Source organism: Microplitis demolitor, chromosome 2 (genome assembly GCF_026212275.2).
Source record: "Microplitis demolitor isolate Queensland-Clemson2020A chromosome 2, iyMicDemo2.1a, whole genome shotgun sequence".
NCBI lineage: Eukaryota > Metazoa > Arthropoda > Insecta > Hymenoptera > Braconidae > Microplitis > Microplitis demolitor.
In genome coordinates, this window is record NC_068546.1 from 20,372,766 (window position 1) to 20,392,629 (window position 19,864).

The 19,864-nt window shown below is 28.9% G+C and overlaps 2 protein-coding genes across 4 annotated transcripts in view; one reads left to right on the forward strand and one right to left on the reverse strand.

The window, feature by feature from the left end:
* Window positions 1-464: 464 nt before the first annotated feature.
* LOC103575150 (set1/Ash2 histone methyltransferase complex subunit ASH2) lies at window positions 465-6,627 on the reverse strand. Its single transcript, XM_008554814.2, has 10 exons — window positions 6,509-6,627; window positions 6,198-6,362; window positions 5,925-6,103; window positions 4,663-4,835; window positions 4,395-4,569; window positions 3,211-3,419; window positions 2,619-2,941; window positions 2,094-2,229; window positions 840-1,091; window positions 465-757 (listed from the first exon to the last, which is right to left on the reverse strand). Exons 1-10 carry the CDS (start codon window positions 6,532-6,534, stop codon window positions 653-655), a joined length of 1,743 nt encoding a protein of 580 aa, XP_008553036.1. The 5' UTR covers window positions 6,535-6,627; the 3' UTR covers window positions 465-652.
* Window positions 6,628-15,047: 8,420 nt separating this feature from the next.
* Window positions 15,048-19,864, forward strand: part of LOC103575149 (calcium-activated potassium channel slowpoke) — a 118,161-nt gene continuing 113,344 nt past the window's right edge. For 2 of the 3 annotated variants that reach the window (XM_053736974.1, XM_053736973.1), the window contains exon 1: window positions 15,048-15,225. In XM_053736974.1, the coding sequence (XP_053592949.1) occupies window positions 15,160-15,225 (66 nt within the window). In that variant the 5' untranslated portion in view covers window positions 15,048-15,159. The remainder of the gene's footprint in view (window positions 15,226-19,864) is intronic. The other variant, XM_053736972.1, reaches the window with a different exon arrangement.

The following is a 19,864-nucleotide window of genomic DNA, read 5'->3' on the forward strand; positions in this document are numbered from 1 at the left end:
GTATGTATAAATTATGCCCATAATTGTAATCATGTACTTTATTTACCCCATCAGGTCACTAATTATTCAATAATTAATTAATGTAACGGTATCGAAGTCCACTTCCGTTTTACGGGAAACCGTTTCCTCACTTATTTTAGGTCCGCACTGCGGACGCCCCTACTTTCTCCCCAGACGACACTCTGAATCGAAAAATATAATCAAGTGACTAAGGGTAGACATTAATTGAAGGTATAATCAAAAATCCTCATAGCGCGTGGTATCAAACCACAGCCTCACGAGCATCTGTTAACGTTAGGTTACAAACAAGCATCCATTTGATCAGTCCCCGATGAATTTTCTGCTTTTCAAGACTTAAATCACTGATGTTATGAGAAAAATTAAAGTTGGATCCATTCTCGGGCTATTTATTCAATAATTATGCACAGTAATATTGATTGGATATTTTATTAATTTTTTTTCCATTGGAATTTACTTTGTTGTAAAAATTTAATTATACACCGATTATAAAACTTTAAGATGTCATTACTTATAAATACTTTATTTAATATTGTAATTACACGTTCATTATGCTGGTATTATTTTTTCTTTATATACTTACATTAATAATAATGCGAAAAATAATATAATAGAACTGAAAAAATCATTAATGTCATAATGTAAATGTATCTAATCTTAACTTTCCGTCGTTTTCATTTAAATAAAGTATATCAGCCATTGATTGTTCAATCATTGTTTCTTCAGCTTTGTCATACATCTGAAAATTCAAAGTTATTATACATTAATATTATTTTGACAGCATAATTAAATAAATTAAATAAAAAATATAAAGTAATTACTCCTCTAAAATTAATATTTTGAGGTGGATGTTTGAAATTAGGACCAAAATTTACAGACACTGTTGCATTTTTGTGTATTGACAGAGTTGGATAATAAGCTCCTCTGCATATGTCGATAAAAGCATCTCCTTGACATTCACCATTTTTATAAAACACTATTTTACTGCCTTCAAGTGGTTTAAGTGCTTTCAATGCTTCTGGCACTTGATCTTTTTCTTCATAATACAAATGACTCTTGAATTTCACAAGGGGCTAAATGAAACACAAATTTTTATTAGAAATATACAAACAAAATTTTATTCTTAAAAAAAAAATGTTGGAAAATCTAAAAGAGCACACCTCGACTCATTTTAGTTCTCATCATTAAACTAGCATATTTTTTGAAATTAATCTCATTATGAATCAACCAAATGTTCCTTAATAAATGTCCTTTAAAATAGTATATACTTTTAACAACTTTGGTGTACTATAAAGAATGTAGAGAGGACTTAAAGTCAGTGATAGAGCCAGTCGCTTTGCGATTGAGGTGTGCAACGACAATTATTTTTTCTATTTATCTACATATTAATATTTTTTCTATTTATCACCTGCGTTTTAAGAAGTCGAAGCGTATATTGAATTTTGATTTTAATTTTATTTTAAGAAGTCTAAGCGTATATTGAATTTTGATTTTAATTTTATTTTTTACTCCTCATTTATTTATAACTAAATGTTGTCGAAAAAACAAAGTAAACGATCTACTCATAAAAAAAAAATATTCATAATAAAATATAATGATATTTGATCTAAAAGTGGGTGTCATTTCCGTAAAGTTTTTGATAAATTGTATGTTAAGAGAAAAAAAATAATTTATAAATCATCTATCATTATTTCTTTAAATTTTTTTATTTGCTGTAACATAATTATGGATAATGGTCCCTATTAAATAATCTTGTGCACTCTTATTTTCCACCCTACGTGTATAATATATACTATTAATATAGACAACGTTTTGGTTTGTGACAATCTATTTTCAAACCTGCAGCTGACAACAATTAATTATATAAATGTAGCAACTAATTTTTCTATAATTCAAAATGCAAATCGAACTCGAGATCATGTATTTTTATTCCTACAAAAATAATCTATGTCAGGATTTAAAATCTGTTATAATTTTTTATGCAACAAATTAGTTTATTTTCAAAAGAAAACGACCGGCGTTATCAATACAAACAATTTGATAAAATTATATAGTATGTATAATGTAATACTTACTCTGTCTTTATAGGGATTAGGTATGTGAGAAGTATCATATGTATCTGGTAAAATAATTAAAAAACCTAAAGTATCTCCTTCCCCATATCCTGAACTGTAGTGTTTTCCCCGGCTTTCATAAAATTTTGTGCCTTTTCTATAGAAAAAAAAAAAAAAAAAAATGATTACAATAACTATTTTAATTATTATAATTTTAGGAAAGATACACGAAAAAATAATTATAGTTTGTCTAAACACAATATTGTAGTAAAATATTGTAGTAGCAAGTATTCCAATATGTAGTAAAGGATACTACATAATGAGTACTGACATTACTACACGTAGTCGAGTTTATTCCAAGTTGGGGTTGGACTTTCTTTACTCCAACTTGCAGTAACTTCAACTACAATTGCTGTTGTAGCAACTTCAATTTATTTTCGTCTAAAAGTCTCAATTATTGACACTATAGTAAGTATTTTAGACATAATAGTTTATTTCTTATTTTTAATATCAATAATATAGTTTAATTACTATTTTTAAAAATACCTTGACCTCCAAGAGTAACCAAATTTGTCATATCCTAGAGGAGCTTGTAAATTAGCATACTCTTGTCCCCAGCCTAATCTTGTAGCAGATCCTTCAGGCATTTCTTCAATAGTAGCTTCCCAATACCAAGTACCACGACTTACAGAATGTGTACTTCGTACCATACAGTAACCCTTGTCTCCAGTTGCCGCCAGACGATCTTCAGAAACTTTCATTTGCGGTGCGCGATCATGAAGAGCCAACAAAACGATACTGGGACTTAGAGCTCGATAAAGCCACCCAGGAATTGGTTTTCCAGCCCAATCGCTACTTTCATCGAATTCCTATAAAATTATATTAAATTTACACCGTCAAAAATTATCCATCGGTGTAATTTTAACACCGTGTTATCTACTTTTTTTACACCATTCCGTGTTACTCGTTATAATTTTAATTAATGAGCAGCAAATGATAATTAAAAATTTTTAGCTGCTTAATCAGTAACTATATTATTTTTTTGAGAGCGAATTTAATGTTATAATAGAAAGGAACCGAGAAGAGGATATATACAGTAGTTACAACTTAATTATATATTATTCCTTAAAGTAATTACTTGTCGGAAAGGAGCGTGGGGATCTGGTTCTGCTAAGATATATCTATATCCATCTTTGTTGAAAGGGTGTTCTAGTGGATATCCATGGGCGGGTAGTTTTGGTGTTGATAAATCAGAACCACGTCCTTTTTTTCCTGGACCAGCTCCTGTACCTTCTCCCGGAAACTTACGTTTTGCATTACGGCCACGTATCCCAGGGTTTACTGGCGCTGAAAATTATCATTTGTTACTATCTACAGATAGTAATGCATATATGCATTAATAATCGCGCGTATTCATGAAAATAATCAGCTAAGTTCATTTGTTTATAAAAGCGATAAATATGATTATTAAATTTATTATTTTTCAAACGGGTTTTCAAATTATTTGTTAATTTTGAAAATTTTCTAAAACATCAAAAAAAATTTATTTCTGCAGTTGTATCTTTTAATACACTGTAAAAAATTGCGAGTAAATTCGGGATGATTAAGGATTTTATTTCAATCCAAATTCACTTGGAGTTCTGGAGTTATTAAAAAAAATCAATCTGGCTTTTTTCCGAATGTCTTTCTGATAAATTTTTTAAAATTAAAATTCTCAATCAATCCAAAAAATTGACTTCTCTATTAGAAAAAGAAGTGTCTTTTCCTTCCGGGTTAAGTCGAAGATTATGTATACAGTTTTTATTAAATAACAAGATTAAGAATTTTATCATCAGTATTATATAATTTCTGAATAAAAAATAAAAATTACTAATTATTGCAACATTTGATAAAATATCCATCAATTAAATCTTTAAAAATGATTATTCACAAAGACGATACAGCCACCTCTTAGATACTTATTTTACTTAAATTAATATTGGAAATTTTATATAATTTATTAATTATTTTTTTTTAATAGACGATATTAAGGCAATCAGAGTTACGTACCGTCTTTGTACATGACTAAATACATTATGAATAGATCTTAAAATATTAGTCATTTCTATAGCATATTATAATTTTCTATTTATATAAATGCATATATATATATATATAACTTTGACTGATAAGATAGGCGATAATTTATTTGTATTGAAAAAAAACTAATGAACTTGTAATGTGAAACAGTTATTGTTATATCAAAGATTCGGTCATAAACTAATTTTATCTATAACATAATGATAATTTTTAGATTATTGAGAAATTCTTGGCTGAACTTACCAATGTGTTGTATTCCCATCTCGGTAATTTTGATCTGTCCGCCTTTAATCATCGCCTCGTAGTTTGGTTTGATTAATACTAAGTCCGGCGTTGTTAACCCGAATAATTGCCCATCTGTATTATTTTCATCCATTGTAAAAAGGGTACCAACATCTTTTAACAATGTTTTATGAATCTAATAGACAACATTTTAATAACATTTATTATTTAATCATGCAATTGTAAAAGTATTGTTTTTCATGATGTTAAATAGGTATAATATACGTACTGTTCCATGCCAGGATTGAGTTACACGTCGTGACATTGTTGTCATACTTTCCCAATGACACTCGATAAATGGTATTATATCTCTGTCTTTGTGAAATAGCATTCTTTGTTCAGGATCTTTTTGAGCAAGCTGTGAGAGATTTGCTATTGCTGTTACACACATTTGAGGAAATTCTAAAAGAAATAAAAATAAATTTTTAATTTTTATAAAAAAAAAAAAAAAGTGGACCAACCCCCCGAAGAGTTATGCAACGGAAATTTTTTTTAAGTTATGTTTTTTGTCCAATTTGTAAACTACTCGATCAATTGATTCCAAAATCTATGGAATTTCAAGCCTTGGTGAGCTCTTTCGATTCCCGCCAAAAGCGTTCAAATCGGTTGATTCGTTTTAAAGTTATAGTCGGATAAAAAAAGTTTACACACACACATACACCTGGCCATCCGGAAATAGCGGTGTAAAAGGTTCATCTAGGTCATAAAGTACCAGAGCGTGTTGAGAGCGTGGGTTCAAACTCAAAATAATCAAAAAGTCCGTCTTTCTACCCTTTTCTACATAAAATTTCCTTTAATTTAATACAATTATATAGTCAGAATAGCTTCTTAGGATTTGAAAACGTTGAGATCTGATAAAAACTCAATTTTTGAAAATCGGAGCGAAACCATTAACTTCCTTTTTTTAAATTTACAATCCTCATAGCGAAAATTCAAAAATTTCAATAGTTACATGGAAAAAAATACTATACAAATTGAGAAACGACAAATAATAAAATGATAAAGTGATCAGTAAATGCTATTATTTTAAATAGTAATTCTTTACTTCATAATTGAAACGTAAATAATTATAGGATAAACATTAAAATTTGTCTATGCAGGAAAAACTAATATTTGAATTTTAAAAATCGTAAATTAAACTTAAATTTATGACTCGTCCTATAAAATTTATTGTTAGGAATGTTAAAATTCGTAATGTTGACACTCAGGCTCTGCATTATAATTTCAAACACTAATTTTCAAAGTTTATATTATATATAAAATTATTGTATTAGTCAGCCTAATTATAATTTTTAATTTCAGCCTCGTGTTCACTATCTGGGCCTTTTTACGATCGAGAAAAAATTATTCAAAACTATTAAATTTGAATACTATCTAGATATACATTCATCATTGAGTAAATCATTTTCATTAATCAGGGCTGCTACATTCACAATCATTTGATTAAAAAGTTTAATAAATATATGGTTGACTGTTATACTTATTACTTACGTGCTTGAATTTTTTTAAAACTTTCAAGTCCACTTGATGAACAATTTTTGCACATGAACACATAATTCATCATAAATGGTACGAGTTTTCCTAATTGATAGCCAACGCAAGATTCATGGAACCATTTTGAACAGCCGGCACATAAAAGTTCAGCAATATTTAGATTTCGATCTTTCCCGCTAAAAACAAAAAGTGTTTTTTAAACAATGAAATATTGCAGCAACAAATAACGTTCGTATTAAGAGAAAAAAAAAAAGAAAATCATAATTTTACCAGTAGCAATTGGGGTTGTCGTTGGCATTACCATTGCTATTAAGTCTATTTGCTTTATCATTATTTTCATCAATTTTTAATTTCATTTTATCAGCATCTTCTGAAACTTCCTGCAATTTTTCATTAGAAATAACTGGAACAATTTCGTCCAATTTTTCTGTCATGCTGTAAATAATAAAAACTCATTGTTAGAAATTAATGACTATAAACTACAAAATCTAGAATTAACCTCTCAGGCACTATTTTTATAATAAATATTTCTTTTAATGAATAAATAGTAATTACACTACAGTATTAAATAATTAACTTACGAATTAATTTTCTCATCGGACATCATGTTTGAAAAATTAATTTTTTAACATTTGTTTGTTTGGATCTCAATTATCTTTTTGTTATGAATTTATAAATTTATTTCTTTTTTATCGATGAACCCGAGTTTAATCATTTCCAGCAGATGGCGCTTGAGGTATTTTTAAATTTCTGCTTTCTGAAAATTCAAAATGCTTAATATTCATATATATATGAGGGGCCATTTGAAAAATTTGCATTTCAATGTCACCTATGTTATATAAATATTAATTTTTTACTGTTTTTATGATATTTTTCACATTTTATATATTTAGGGGAACGGGGTACTTAAGGAAATAAGTTTTCGAGGACTCAAATATGTTAAAATTTTATTATAAGTAATTTACATAATGAACAATTACAATAGTTTTTATTATAAAACAAAAGTCATTCACGTTTTTCGAGTGATACTCAATTTTTGAAAAAGTTCAACAAAAAAAAAATTCAAAATAATAATCAATTACCCAGATAGCAAAATAACGTTTTTATGAGTTTTGAATTTCCTTTTTATGATTTGATAATCTCATCAGCATCTTAAAGAAGTCTTAAAGAAGTTCTCAAGATGTGGAATGAGCCACCTAGCGAACTCAGTAAGACATCTTTAAAACGAGTTCATTTTTCTGACTTCGCAAATAAGACTTCAGTATGAATTTACCATGACGTCTTAAGGAGCTTCTAATTTTGACTTCGTAAAGAAGTTAAAAAAAGAATACATTTAGACGGCACAAAACTGACATCTTATTTATGGAGTTTTCAAGAATTATTGATTAAGAGTTCTCCCTCTAATTATCTATAGTTAACACATTATTCGTTATCATAAAGTTTTTAAATAATTTGAAATTCATTTTTCATATAGTGTGCAATGCAACTGAGCTAATTTATATAGACACCCCACTAACATCTATACTCCCACTACCCATTTCTAAAAGATAAAATTTAATTTTAATAAATTCAGAGACATCGATATGCATTAAGTATTTCAGATCAACTTTCATAAGAACCTTTTAAATTTAAAGTTACAAATAAATGAAATTGAAATGTAAACAAACTCATATATAAGAGACGGCAGCCTTCGCGCCAAGTTAATAGACACAAACTTGGCGCGCGAGCCGCTAAATATTAGCTCTTAATCTAATAGTGTATTCAGAAAAACACTGGAGATTGATAAGTATTTAACCAGATGGTTAGTAAATGGAAAGTCACGTTGCTTAATTACAATTAGAGGAACGAAAAAATTGCAGATACTGCGTTTGCATTCTCTGCAGAGATTATGGACGCATTATGGCAGTCAAATTGTTCCTCGGGTTTAATCAGATAATATTTGTGAACGCAGAAGTTGCATCTTTCTCTTCTAAAGTGAATTTCTGAACATACTTTCAGTAAAAGCAGTATAACGAGAATAATTACTATCAATTAATTAAATTAATACTTTAAATTGATAGCTACTTAGTAGTAATTTTAAGAAATTGTATCAAATTTCATGAAATAATATAAATTTCTAGAAAATTTTATGGAACTTTGTAAAGTTTTATAGAATTCTATTAATTTTATGTCGTAAAGTTTTATAAAATTGTATAAAATATTTTAGAACTCTACAAAATTTTCTTAAACGTTATAAAATTTTCAAAAAATATTTTTTCCTGGGAATAGTTAATTAATTTTTAAAAAACTTTTTTTGTTATTTATTAAAATGAGGTTTTATATTGAGTAAAGAAAACAAAAGCTGACACCTCATATCCTCTTCGAAATATAGATTTTAAGACAGTCATTGATTTTCAGTCGCAATAATACGCGTGTTTACTCTAGTTATGTAGAAGTTATTTGTTAAATATTATGATTACTAGGTCTTTTCATCTGATGAAAACATTCCATAAACGCTGAAAATTTCTGACATAAAATTATGACGATCGGTATAAAATTTTTATTTATAATAAGGTAAAAACACCAATTATTGACAGGTGTCCAATTATTGACATCCTATCTTATTTTAAGACTTATTTAATTATCTACTATATTAATAATAATCATATATATTTATTAACAATCTTTATAATTTAAAAAATTGAAATAAAATTATTTTATGGTCCTGAAGCTAGCAGCCAATGAACAATTTTCGAATTTCTTTTTCAACAATTTAATTTAAAAAAAAAAATAAAAACTAAAAATATGCACATGTTGAAAATTTTAAAAACTACAGGTGTAATTTTTTCAAATATTTTTTTTTTATAATTTATCGATTAAAAAAAAATCAACAAATTATTAAACGTCGGCTAATTTCAGTTTCGTAATTATTGTTAATGAAAAAAATCAAATATTTATTCATAAAAAAATTTAAATTTATTCGTTTCTATCAAAACAGCTTGTTAGCGTTAATTTTCTTACCTATTCCGGTTAGAAAAGCAGTTTTTTAAAATGATGATTTTAAATTATTTTTTCCATCTAATGACATCAGTTTTTTTTCTTATAGAAAAATAAAATATGAATAATTAACAATATGACATATTTACAGTAAATTTTATGATCTTTAATTTTAAACTAGTGGATGTCAACAATTAGTACGTAATATTGAAGTTGTATCTCATATTGACAGGTTAGTAAACAGCGCCATAACGTCTTTTTTTTTAAACATAAGTCTGTTGCAAACCTTAACGACAATTCCAACGAACCCACGCTGTCATATATTTACTATTGAATTGTTATAAAAAAAGTGATTAATCGATTTAAATTACCATTTGATTAAAAAATATTTTGAATAGTCCGTGTTTAAAATTCGTCAAATTAATTTAATAATAATTAGTTAATTAGAAATTATTTTAAGACTATTTTTTAAATTTAGTTCTAAATTAATGACGCATGCGCATTAAGGGTGTCAGTAATTGCAGCAACAGGATGTCAATAGTTAGATCAGTCGAGTTTTGTAACCTGTCAATAATTGATGTATCTTGTTTATTTATTTTATCACTTGAAATTAATTAGTTATTCTAATTTATTATTATCAAAGAGCATGAATTTGGTAAGTTAAAATTTAAATTTAATAATATTAATCGTTAATATGGTAAAAAAATGATACACAGTTGAAAAGTTTGTTTTAAATTGAACACAAATCACATGTCCCAAACCGTTTACTTAATTTTTTGTGTTAATTTAACACATTATACTTGTGTCAAACAATATGGGTTTAAAACTTGTTGAGATCAGTTAACACATTCAACTTTACTTAAATTTACACTTGATGGTGTCAAATAATTGACACAAATTTTTTAACCAATTAATTTTTACATACAAGAACACAAACTTTTTAAGTGCGTATTATAATCTTTTCTTATAGTCACTCATAATTAATAAAATAAAATTTTTAAAAATGCGCATTTAAAAAATTTTTAAATTAATAAGTGTATTTTTTATAAATATTTTTTTTTTTAATTATTTACCCTATTTATTTATAATTTTAAATTTGTCTGATGGCTACATTCAGACTCGTTTATAATTTTTTTTTTATAATTATAAGTTTTTTTAGTTTTGTAAGTACACAGAAAAAGTAATTTCTTGATGCAAGAAATTTTTGTTTTACCCCAAGAAAATTTTCGTTTTCAATTCATAGTGTAAAAAATTTCTTAGGGCAAGTGAAAGGTTTCTTGGGGCGAACGAAAATTTTTTGCGCCAAAAAATATTTTTTTATTGTGTAAAAAGTTTTGATAGATAAAAACTTTACTTTATTGGTTTCAATAAATGATAAAAAAAATAGATATTCACATATATGCAAGGTATAAATATATGATGATGAAAAATATGATACTTATATTTATTATCTTTTCTTCTTTTTAGATGTTTATGATCTGAAGAGTCTTCGCTTAGCTAAGGGTACTTCTTATAATCAAGCCAATGGAAGTCCCTGCGGTCTAGATATATGGTATACGTCTGCTGAGTACACTGAATAAAAGTTTATTAACTTACCCTGATTGCCAGTAAGTATTTTTTTCATCACAGCGATATCTATCGATGCGATAAAAGGTATAGAGTTATTAAGCTCTAGGATTTTATTCCTACGATATCAAAAATCATAAAATACGTACGATTAATTCGACGTAAATTCACGTTAAATAATTGTATGACTTTTGATTTAGGAAATATTCATCTCATAAATTGAAAGTGTGGTTTATGTTTGATAGATTTTAACTTTAAGAAAAATCATTGTGCAGAAATTTTTAACTATTCAGTTTAAAAAAAGATAATCAATGAAGACGTGACTTATCGATAAAATATTTTTACTTCGTGGACTTTATTAATTCCTGACATGTAAACATGTTTTTTAGTAGCCTTTTACAGTTAATTGAGATAAAAAAAAGTAGTCTTTTTTTTATATCAGAATACCAAATGAAATTAATAAATTGATTCTTTTAAAATAGAAGATTAAGAAATGTCACCTAAGATAAGCTCACTCTAGGTCTTTGGTAATTTTTTTTCGTTTTTCTTTTGAATAAAAACTCTAAACAAAAAATAATTAAAGATATAGCGGCTTGATGCATTACTCTAAATATCCACGCTTTTATTTTCCGAAAATTTTTATTTGACGAAGAGAAAAACGTGAACAAATTTTTCATTTGCTGTACAAATACAACACTCAGAGAAACAAATATTTTTTGTCTCAGTGAACAAAGATACTACTGTGCGTCCATTCAAGAATAATAGAGAAAAAAGCGAAGAACCTTCTTAATCACAATTTGCTCGGAGAAAATTAAGGAGCTGGAAATACTGTCGGAAGGAAAAAAACGCATCTTTGCAAATATGTGAGTATTGAAAAGCTCAAAAATTGTAGCATGATCATGATTTTGATTTCAAACTTCGAAAACCTTGTGATTGGTATACCAGGACGTCAATTGATTTTTAATTTTATTGATCTAAACAAAATCATTCGAGAGTTTGAAGATCTTAAAAAAATATTGAAGGTTTCCAAGCTCGAAAAATTCAAAAACGTACAAATAATGATATTTTTGAACCTCTCTAATACGGAAACTGGAAAGTTATGAAGCTGGCCCACAGTCAAACGTTTGCTAGAATTTTTTTTGGTCAAAACATTTTTAAAATGAGTCGCAATTTTCGAAAAGTTTGTTTGGCGCTCAATTTTTGGGTGGAGTATATCGAATTATAATTAATAAGAGTAAAGGAAGATAATGTCTCTAGGATTTCACATAAGAGCGCATTATAATTCATACCGAAAAGATTCCAAAGAAGTTCGACGTGTGGAACTTCTGAACTTGAGACAGATTGGAACTTTGAGTAGAGCTTTTTTTGAACTTTTGTAATTTTGACAGTAAATAAAAAATTTTATCTACGATTTAATATCAGTAAAATTTAAGTAAAATAATAACGTTTTTGAACCATTTCTATTACATTTTACCCTGGTTCTGAGAAAGTTTAAAAACCTCAAATTTTGTTTTTTTATTCTTATGGAATTATTGGTTTTTAATGGGAACTTTTTTGGAACGAGGGTAAAATGCAGTAAATACGTTTTGAGAAATATGTTTCGAAAACGTTCTTTTTCAATTCAAAATTCGTTGGTAAAAAGTCCTTGATATACTTTTTTTTTGCTATCAAAATGACAAAAGTTCTACTCGAAGTTCTAATCTGTCTCAAGTTTAGAAATTCCACACGTCGAATTTTTTTGGAATCTTTTTGGAAGAATTTTTTTTATAAGAACTTTCACTAATTAATAATCAATAGAAGGGAAAGTTATTGTCATAAAATTTTTGAATATTTTTGATATTTATCTTTAAAAATAATCTAAGTTCCAAATTGCCTCTTAATCTCTTTGGTCTCTCGTAAAATCATAAAAATTCTTAGGGGATTAATTTTGTCCCTCTCAAATTGGTTTTATTAAAATCTTCAGGGAGATGATTTTACCCTAACGTCTAAATTCGCCCTTTGACAAGAATTATGATCCTCAAGGAACAATTCCATTTCATAAAATTTGTTTTTTAAATTTTTGTTAGCTCTGTCGTATCAATTTTTTGTATAGAAAATGTCATTCTACAATTATAATTTTAAATAGAAATGGTCAAAGTCGGCCATTTCTGTCGGTGAACTGCGCGAACTGGGCATTTAACATCGTGAACTCCTTTAAAAAGCTTTTATTTGTGCTTGGCCCCATTGTCTCTATTGATGTACGCATGCGTCAATAATTTTTAAATTTTTTGCGCATGCCCAAATGCCCATTCAAATTTCATGTATTCCCAGGAAGTATTCATTGCCTGCTAACCCGATGGCATGAAATTTTTTTTTATAGCTCATTGTTATTTTAAATTTATATTTTTAACATTCACACAAGCCAGCAAATGTACAAGAGTGACAAAAAAAAAAATATTTCTGTTTGAAAATGTAGAAACATAGTAAAAGTAAAAACACTAATTAATCAATGTTATTTTTGTTGAAGACACTGTGATATCTATAAGCTCAAGATGTAACCCAGATGACAACAGTCGGAGTCTGCGCTTTGTATAAATTATTTTTGTTTGTCTCAAACTCAGTTATTTATCTTTAGTTTGTATAAAATGACATGAAAACTCACTCAAGTCATCAGTTGTAATTCACTGAGACATTCTTTGGTGAAATTTTTCTTCTTCCATAATTCAAATTTAAAATTGTGACTAAAAAACGTGATAAAGAAAAATGTGTCGAATTATACTATCGGGAATAGACGAAACTTTTTTAGTTTGTGGACTATTTCTAAACTCCTATTGATTCGCGAGTATTCTCTCAGCAGTCCAATTATAAATCGTTAGTTGAGTTAGAGAATAAAATTGAATTGAGTATATCCCGATCATTAGTTATCTCGCGGGAGACGTTCTCGTGTAATAGTTTTTAGCGATGCGCCGACGCGTAGGCAGTAGATGGTGTAGTTATTAAAATCGTGGTGGGCAAATGGGTAATGAGTTTGCTCAGCGTGGAACTGAAGGTGTATTGGTGGTGGGAATTACGTTTGAGCTTTTACAAGAGGGCGCTTTGGGAAGACAAGGACACCGAGGGGTCTACGTCAGGAAAAGCTCAATGCTTATTGGTCCCGGTGCATTGTTACGTATTGATTGCCGCAGAGTGTGTTAGTCGTGTAGTGGTACTATTTTCTTTTCGTCATAGTAGTCGTAGTCATCGTCATCGTCGTCGTTCGAGGGAATCACTTGATCGTCGTCGTCGTCGTAGTCGGTGACGGTTATGGCGTGCTGGCGACGAGTCAAGTCAACGTGATATAAAGCGCTGAGTTAAATAAAAAGCTTAACAAATAATAAAAAGTTTCGTAAATTAGACTTTTAAAATTTTTTTTTATTTATTTTTGTTGTTGCAAAAACGAAATTGAACATTCGTCGAAATTAGTGAATTAGCATTGATATGTCTGCCTTAAAATCGTCAGTAACTTGTTCGTGTACTTGAAAAAAGTGTTGAAGGTTCGGTTTTGGCTTTAAGACAGCGCACACATTGGGTACACGATTACTTGATACTCGTACACAATAAACCCTTGTTGCCGTGCTAAAGTAGTGGGAGAAAACGGCACCACCGTCGACGAGGGTGTACGTCAGTGGTGTATGTCAGCAGTGTGTCAGTCGTGCTTTGCTATTAGTGCTTCAACAAAAGTGGTGGTAGAGTTGTAGTTGTGCTGATGTTGATGGTGGTGGTGGTGGTTGTGCTGGTTCTGTTGGTGGTGGTGACCAGTGTAAGGTTTTTTCTCTCAGATCCTACTATCCACGTTTGCGACCTCCTTTGTCCACGCGTGAAGGCCATCAGTATAGGTTCTCAGTTATCACGACATGTATCCGCGGGTGGTCTATGATCTAGTTTCTAAAATAAAAAATAAATAATATAATAATAGATAGTAAAGTATAGAATCCGGTATATAACGATATTCGCGTTATAGAAGGATTTTATACGTGTTTTACTAATTATAACTATTATTATTATTATTGGTTTAGTAAAGTGGTGCACGCAACAGTCACGACGTGGACGTACTCGTCGTCGTGATTGTCTTCGCGCATTCGTCAACTTCCGGGTCACCGCACCAGGGTAAAACGCGGCGCTGGTTATGCCTTTTGATACCATTATTATCATCAGTATCATCACTGATGACGTTATTTGATAGTTACATGACATTTAGCTCGATAAATAATTATTGAGGCCTTAAAAGAAACCTTGAAATAGTAGTGATAGATATAATAAGACAGAGTCCACCCATAGGTACGGTAATTGTCGTGGTAGTGTGGTAACAGTGGTAGTTATACTTTAACCTACCTGGAATAAATTATGAAGCATCATCGTATCAAACGTATAATAATAAGAGTGGCTGGTGATAGGGGCCGGTGAATGTGTGACCCGGGGGCAGAGATCTGCTGGAATGACGTGCGACGAGACGACCGAGCAGCCTCCGGTAGACGAATGCCTCCTGGAACGGAAATGGTGGTGCTTTATATTATCAAGCATCTTCACATTTCTCGCCGGGCTGTTGATCGTCTTGCTATGGCGAGCATTTGCCTTCCTTTGGTGTCGCAAGGAGCCAGAATTCGCTCCAAATGACCCAAAGCAAAAAGAACAGAAGGCTGCTCGCCAGAGCAAGGAGTTCGAAGGTACCTTTATGACGGAGGCTAAAGATTGGGCTGGTGAACTTATTTCTGGACAAACTACCACTGGTCGAATCTTGGTAAGTTATTATATATATATATTTTTTTTTTTTTATTATTTTATATAGTTGTTTTGATATGATACTGAAAATGACCGTGAATGTGGCATGATACTGAAGTTAGCTGACTATTAAGTTTTGAATTTTTTAAAAATCGACAAATCAACAAAAAAAAAAATATTTTTAAAAATTGCACTTGTAGTTTTTTTAATTTTCTACATGTGCATTTTTTTTTTTTCAAATAAATGATTGAAAATAAAATTTGTAAATTTTTTATTGTCTGCTCACTTCAGGATCACAATGTGGCAGATGTGAGACAAGTTTTAAAATATAAATAAATGAATTAAATAATTAAATAGATAAAAAATAGAAAAAATTCACATACAGATTTTTAAATTCTACAAATGTGAATTTTTTTATTTTTAGGCTATTTATGTTTTGTTGATTTATTTAAAAATTATAAAAATTATTTTTAAATCATTACTGAAGTTACCCGACGTCTGATAATTTTTTTGATTTTTTTTAAATACGATAAATTATTTTTTTTTAAATATTCTAAAAAATTCCACCTAGAGTTTTTTAAATTCTCTACATGTGCATATTTTTAGTTTTTTTTTTGTATAATTTATTGAGTGAAAAATAAAATCCAAAAATTTTTGATTGTCTGTTAACTTGCGGATCACTGTTATGATCAATTTTTTTTTCTTTCGTTAGTAAAACGAAAGTAATAAAAAAATTAATTAGGGTACTTTTTAATTGAGTGAAGTAAATGGACGATGCATTAGTTTGTGTATAATTACATTTATTCAGCTGGGATGTAATGACATTTAGTTTGGAAGCTTGACAATTGAGCGTGTGCTCAAGAGTCAATAGAATACTCGTTTATCCCATTTCGGCTTTCTCAATTTCACTGGCATGTTCTATTCATTATGGAAGAGAAATATCCAATGTGGAAATTCTCTGGTCCCACAGGAACTATGGGACAAGAAATTAACGTCAACGTTATATCACTTGGCTCATATGTCGTACTTTATTGCAAATTCAGTTCTGTGGGTTAGGGTGGGACTAAAATCTTATTAGAAATTTTCTTCTCTTTAAGGGTCGGCAGAAAATGACTCCGGATTTCAGATGTTTAATTACCTCTTAAATATTTATGGGACTTGAATGATGAAATTCCGAGGGAGTTCGTCATATGCATTTTTCCAGAAGTGAAAAAAAAAATCGGTGTCATAGTAACCAATTAGTAAATTAATAGAAATTTAAAATTAGAGAATTTGTTGAGTATGACTCAACTATAAAATTATTTGCAATACACGGAGAGAAAAGAATAGTAATGATTACCATTCTACATAGTAATCAGACTAATTTTTTGTAAAATGAAAAATAATGATGTAGAATAGGATTGATTAGCATTTTTCTGGTAATGATTACTATGTTACATTGAAACAAGTAAAATGGTAAAAATCGCTATCTAGCATGGGAATCAGGGCTATGTAGAATGCTACTCAGTCCCATGCTTCAATAGCTGTCATTACAGTTTAATAAATATATATAAGACAACGAAGTAAACAAACCAAGTAAATAAATTGTTTATTACTAAATATTCAAATTTTTAAAATTATTCTTTATCTTTTATCAAAAAATGATATTTCATTATGAGCAGTATTTTAATTATTTCAATAGATTTATTCAATTTCTACATATATTTAAAGTAACTTGAGTTATTTATTTAGTCATAACCTTATTTACTAAATATAAAATAAATAAAAGATCGTAAATGTTGGTAGGTAGCATTGTAGTCATGTCCATTTGCATAGTTCTCTCGTCAATGAAGAATGGTAATCATTCCTATGGTAGCATAGCCAACGTTACCATGTAAAATGGGGGGATTACTCTGTCCCGTGACTCTCGAGGCTAAAAAATCCTCGTTACTATGTAACATAGTAATGGTTACCATTCTACATACGAATTATAACTATTCTTTTCTCTCCGTGTACATAGAAAAAGTTGCACTTCTTGATATTATGATTCTTATTTTTTTTTTTTTTTATAGAAAACCTTTTATTTATTGTTTTACTATGAAAGTAAACAAATTTTGTTTTCAGTTGCTCAATTCAATTTCGCGAATTCCGAACAAAAAACTAGTTTTATCCTCTATCGTATCAAGGTAGTACTATCGTAGTAATCCCTGCAAAAAGTTATACCGCGCATACACAGAATGCCGCATTAGTTATGCTATAAGTTTTGAATTTTTATATAAGAACACACAATCAAATATTGTTTTTCATGGCAATCGTGCAATGTCGCACTGAGTAAGTGTACACATCATGCATAATATATGTAGAGTCGTACGCTTTAATATATTTATTTAGTTTGGAATACTTACACAGTATTGTATGTTTGTGATATTCAATTTGATAAAAAAAAAAAAAAATTATCAGGAAAATATCAATATCATGGAGAAATGATTTTGCAAAAGGATTTTTAAAATTTTGAAATACTTTGATGCTTATTTTAAGAACTATTAACTTGACAGCTGTGGAAAATTATATAATTGATATGAATTATATTAATTATAAAAAATCAATACACTGATGTAAAAAAATTGCGGAGTGAACGCGGCTTAAATCTGAGGTAAATGCGAAGCGGATTACTACGTATTTATTTAATCCCCTTGGAATAAAATTAACTCCGAAGAGGAATTTATTTTAATATTGAAATTCCCCTTCGGAGTGAAATTTACTTTAATGGGAATTTATTTTAATACTGAAACTCTGATTCGAAGTGAAATTTACTTCTAAAGGGAATTTATTCTAATATTGAAATTCTGGTTTAGAGTGAAATTCACCCTAATGGAAATTTATTTAATATTAAAACTCTGAATCGGAGTGAAAGCAGATTTGAATAAAATCTAGACCACTCCGCTAGAAAAATAGACTCCATATACCGAGTGTTGTTTTTTAAAATTTCAGAACTCTGTGACAGAGTGAATTCGGATTTTTAAAAAATTCGTGATCACTCCGCATTCACTCCCGATTTTTTACATTGTAATTCAAATCAGAATATATTTTTGTTAATCTGACACTTTATTTAATATACCTTTTATCTAATTTATTTTAAAATAAATTCAGCTCAATGGTGATTAATCTACCTTTTAATATTCAAATCCACGCTATTTTGCTTACACAATAGAGCTTTCTTGCGCGTAACATTGTCAGATTATCAGCAGACACTTGGGGTATGAGTTAAGTTATTAAAAAAATTTTTAATACTTTTGATTATTATATTCCGTATAGAAATAGGTCAACTGCAGTTTTTTTTTAATTTAATCTAAAGAATATTATTCTTTATTCCTTTATTTTTTATTTAAATTTCTTGACGCGTTTTTCTGGCATTATTAAAAAATAGCACAACTACGACTCTGTATATGTTTTAAAATTCAGTAGAATATGTTAAAGAATAGTATTACCCTAGTATTTTTTAAATTAATATTATGAAAAATTTTTTTTTAAATTACGCGGGAAATGTTATCGATTTTTAAAAATTTTTTATAATGATTCTTTAGTTTCAATTATTATGTTTATGTAAACACTTGAAAAACATATATTTTTTTTATGTTTTAATGAAGTAAACGAAACTTTTTTTTCTCATCGCGTGTATATTTTCCGTTGAAAAATAGTTAGCGTAATTTACTTGGTTGACCCACTTTTACTGGTTTTTTTTTCTTCCTCTTTCTCTTTTCATTTCGATAGGAAAAACATAAAGAGAGAAGGTTAGACAAGCTCTCGCTATGAAATAGGGATAGATTTTTCTACGCACTACAGTGCGCCGTTGCTTCAACAATAATTTTTTTATTTCCTCTCCCTACAATATAAGAGAATAATTTTTTTTCTTGAGTCTTGTTTATAAGAGATACTTTGAGTTTTCAATTTACTTAGCAAGAGGGTGAATCTAGTTGGATTTTCTAAGAGGACAGAAATAAGGCTTATAAAAAAAAATAATAAAACATAGAATAGTAAAAAAGAGAAAGTTTTGCGAAAGCTAAATTGTCAGACTATTTTCTTTTGTAGCTTTGGTATTGAAGTTAAAACGAAAAAGGTTTTTATGCTCAGTAAAATCCGAGGAAATAGACGGCAGAATTGAGATAACAATGTATTTGTTTAGTAACTGGGTTACATGTCGAGTAACTTTGGCTTCTAGAAAACATAATTCTGTTGTCCTCAGTCCTATCGAATGATTGACACGAGTGTAGATATTTCTATTAATTCTTTAAAGCCTAATCAAATAATCTACTCTTTTAATGACTAGACAATAAATGTGTGTCAATAAAAATACATTTATATATACTCTACATATTTTATAAATAAATAAAAGGTTTAAAAATATTTTGAGTTTATGGACTTAGTGTGTCATAACAAAACTGGCTAATTCTAGCTTACTGATGATTTATGGAATTTAAGAGAAACACTGCAAGAAGAAAAATGTTGGCTCGAAACTTAGCAATTTTTATTATGCTGTCGACCAAACTTGAAACAGGAAGTGAAACATCCAAAAAATTGTTTTGCTCATACGAAAAATTATTATGCTGTATCTTAATACTTACTACACGCAAAAAACTTATCGATAACAAGTACTTTCATACCTTACAATAATTGTTTTG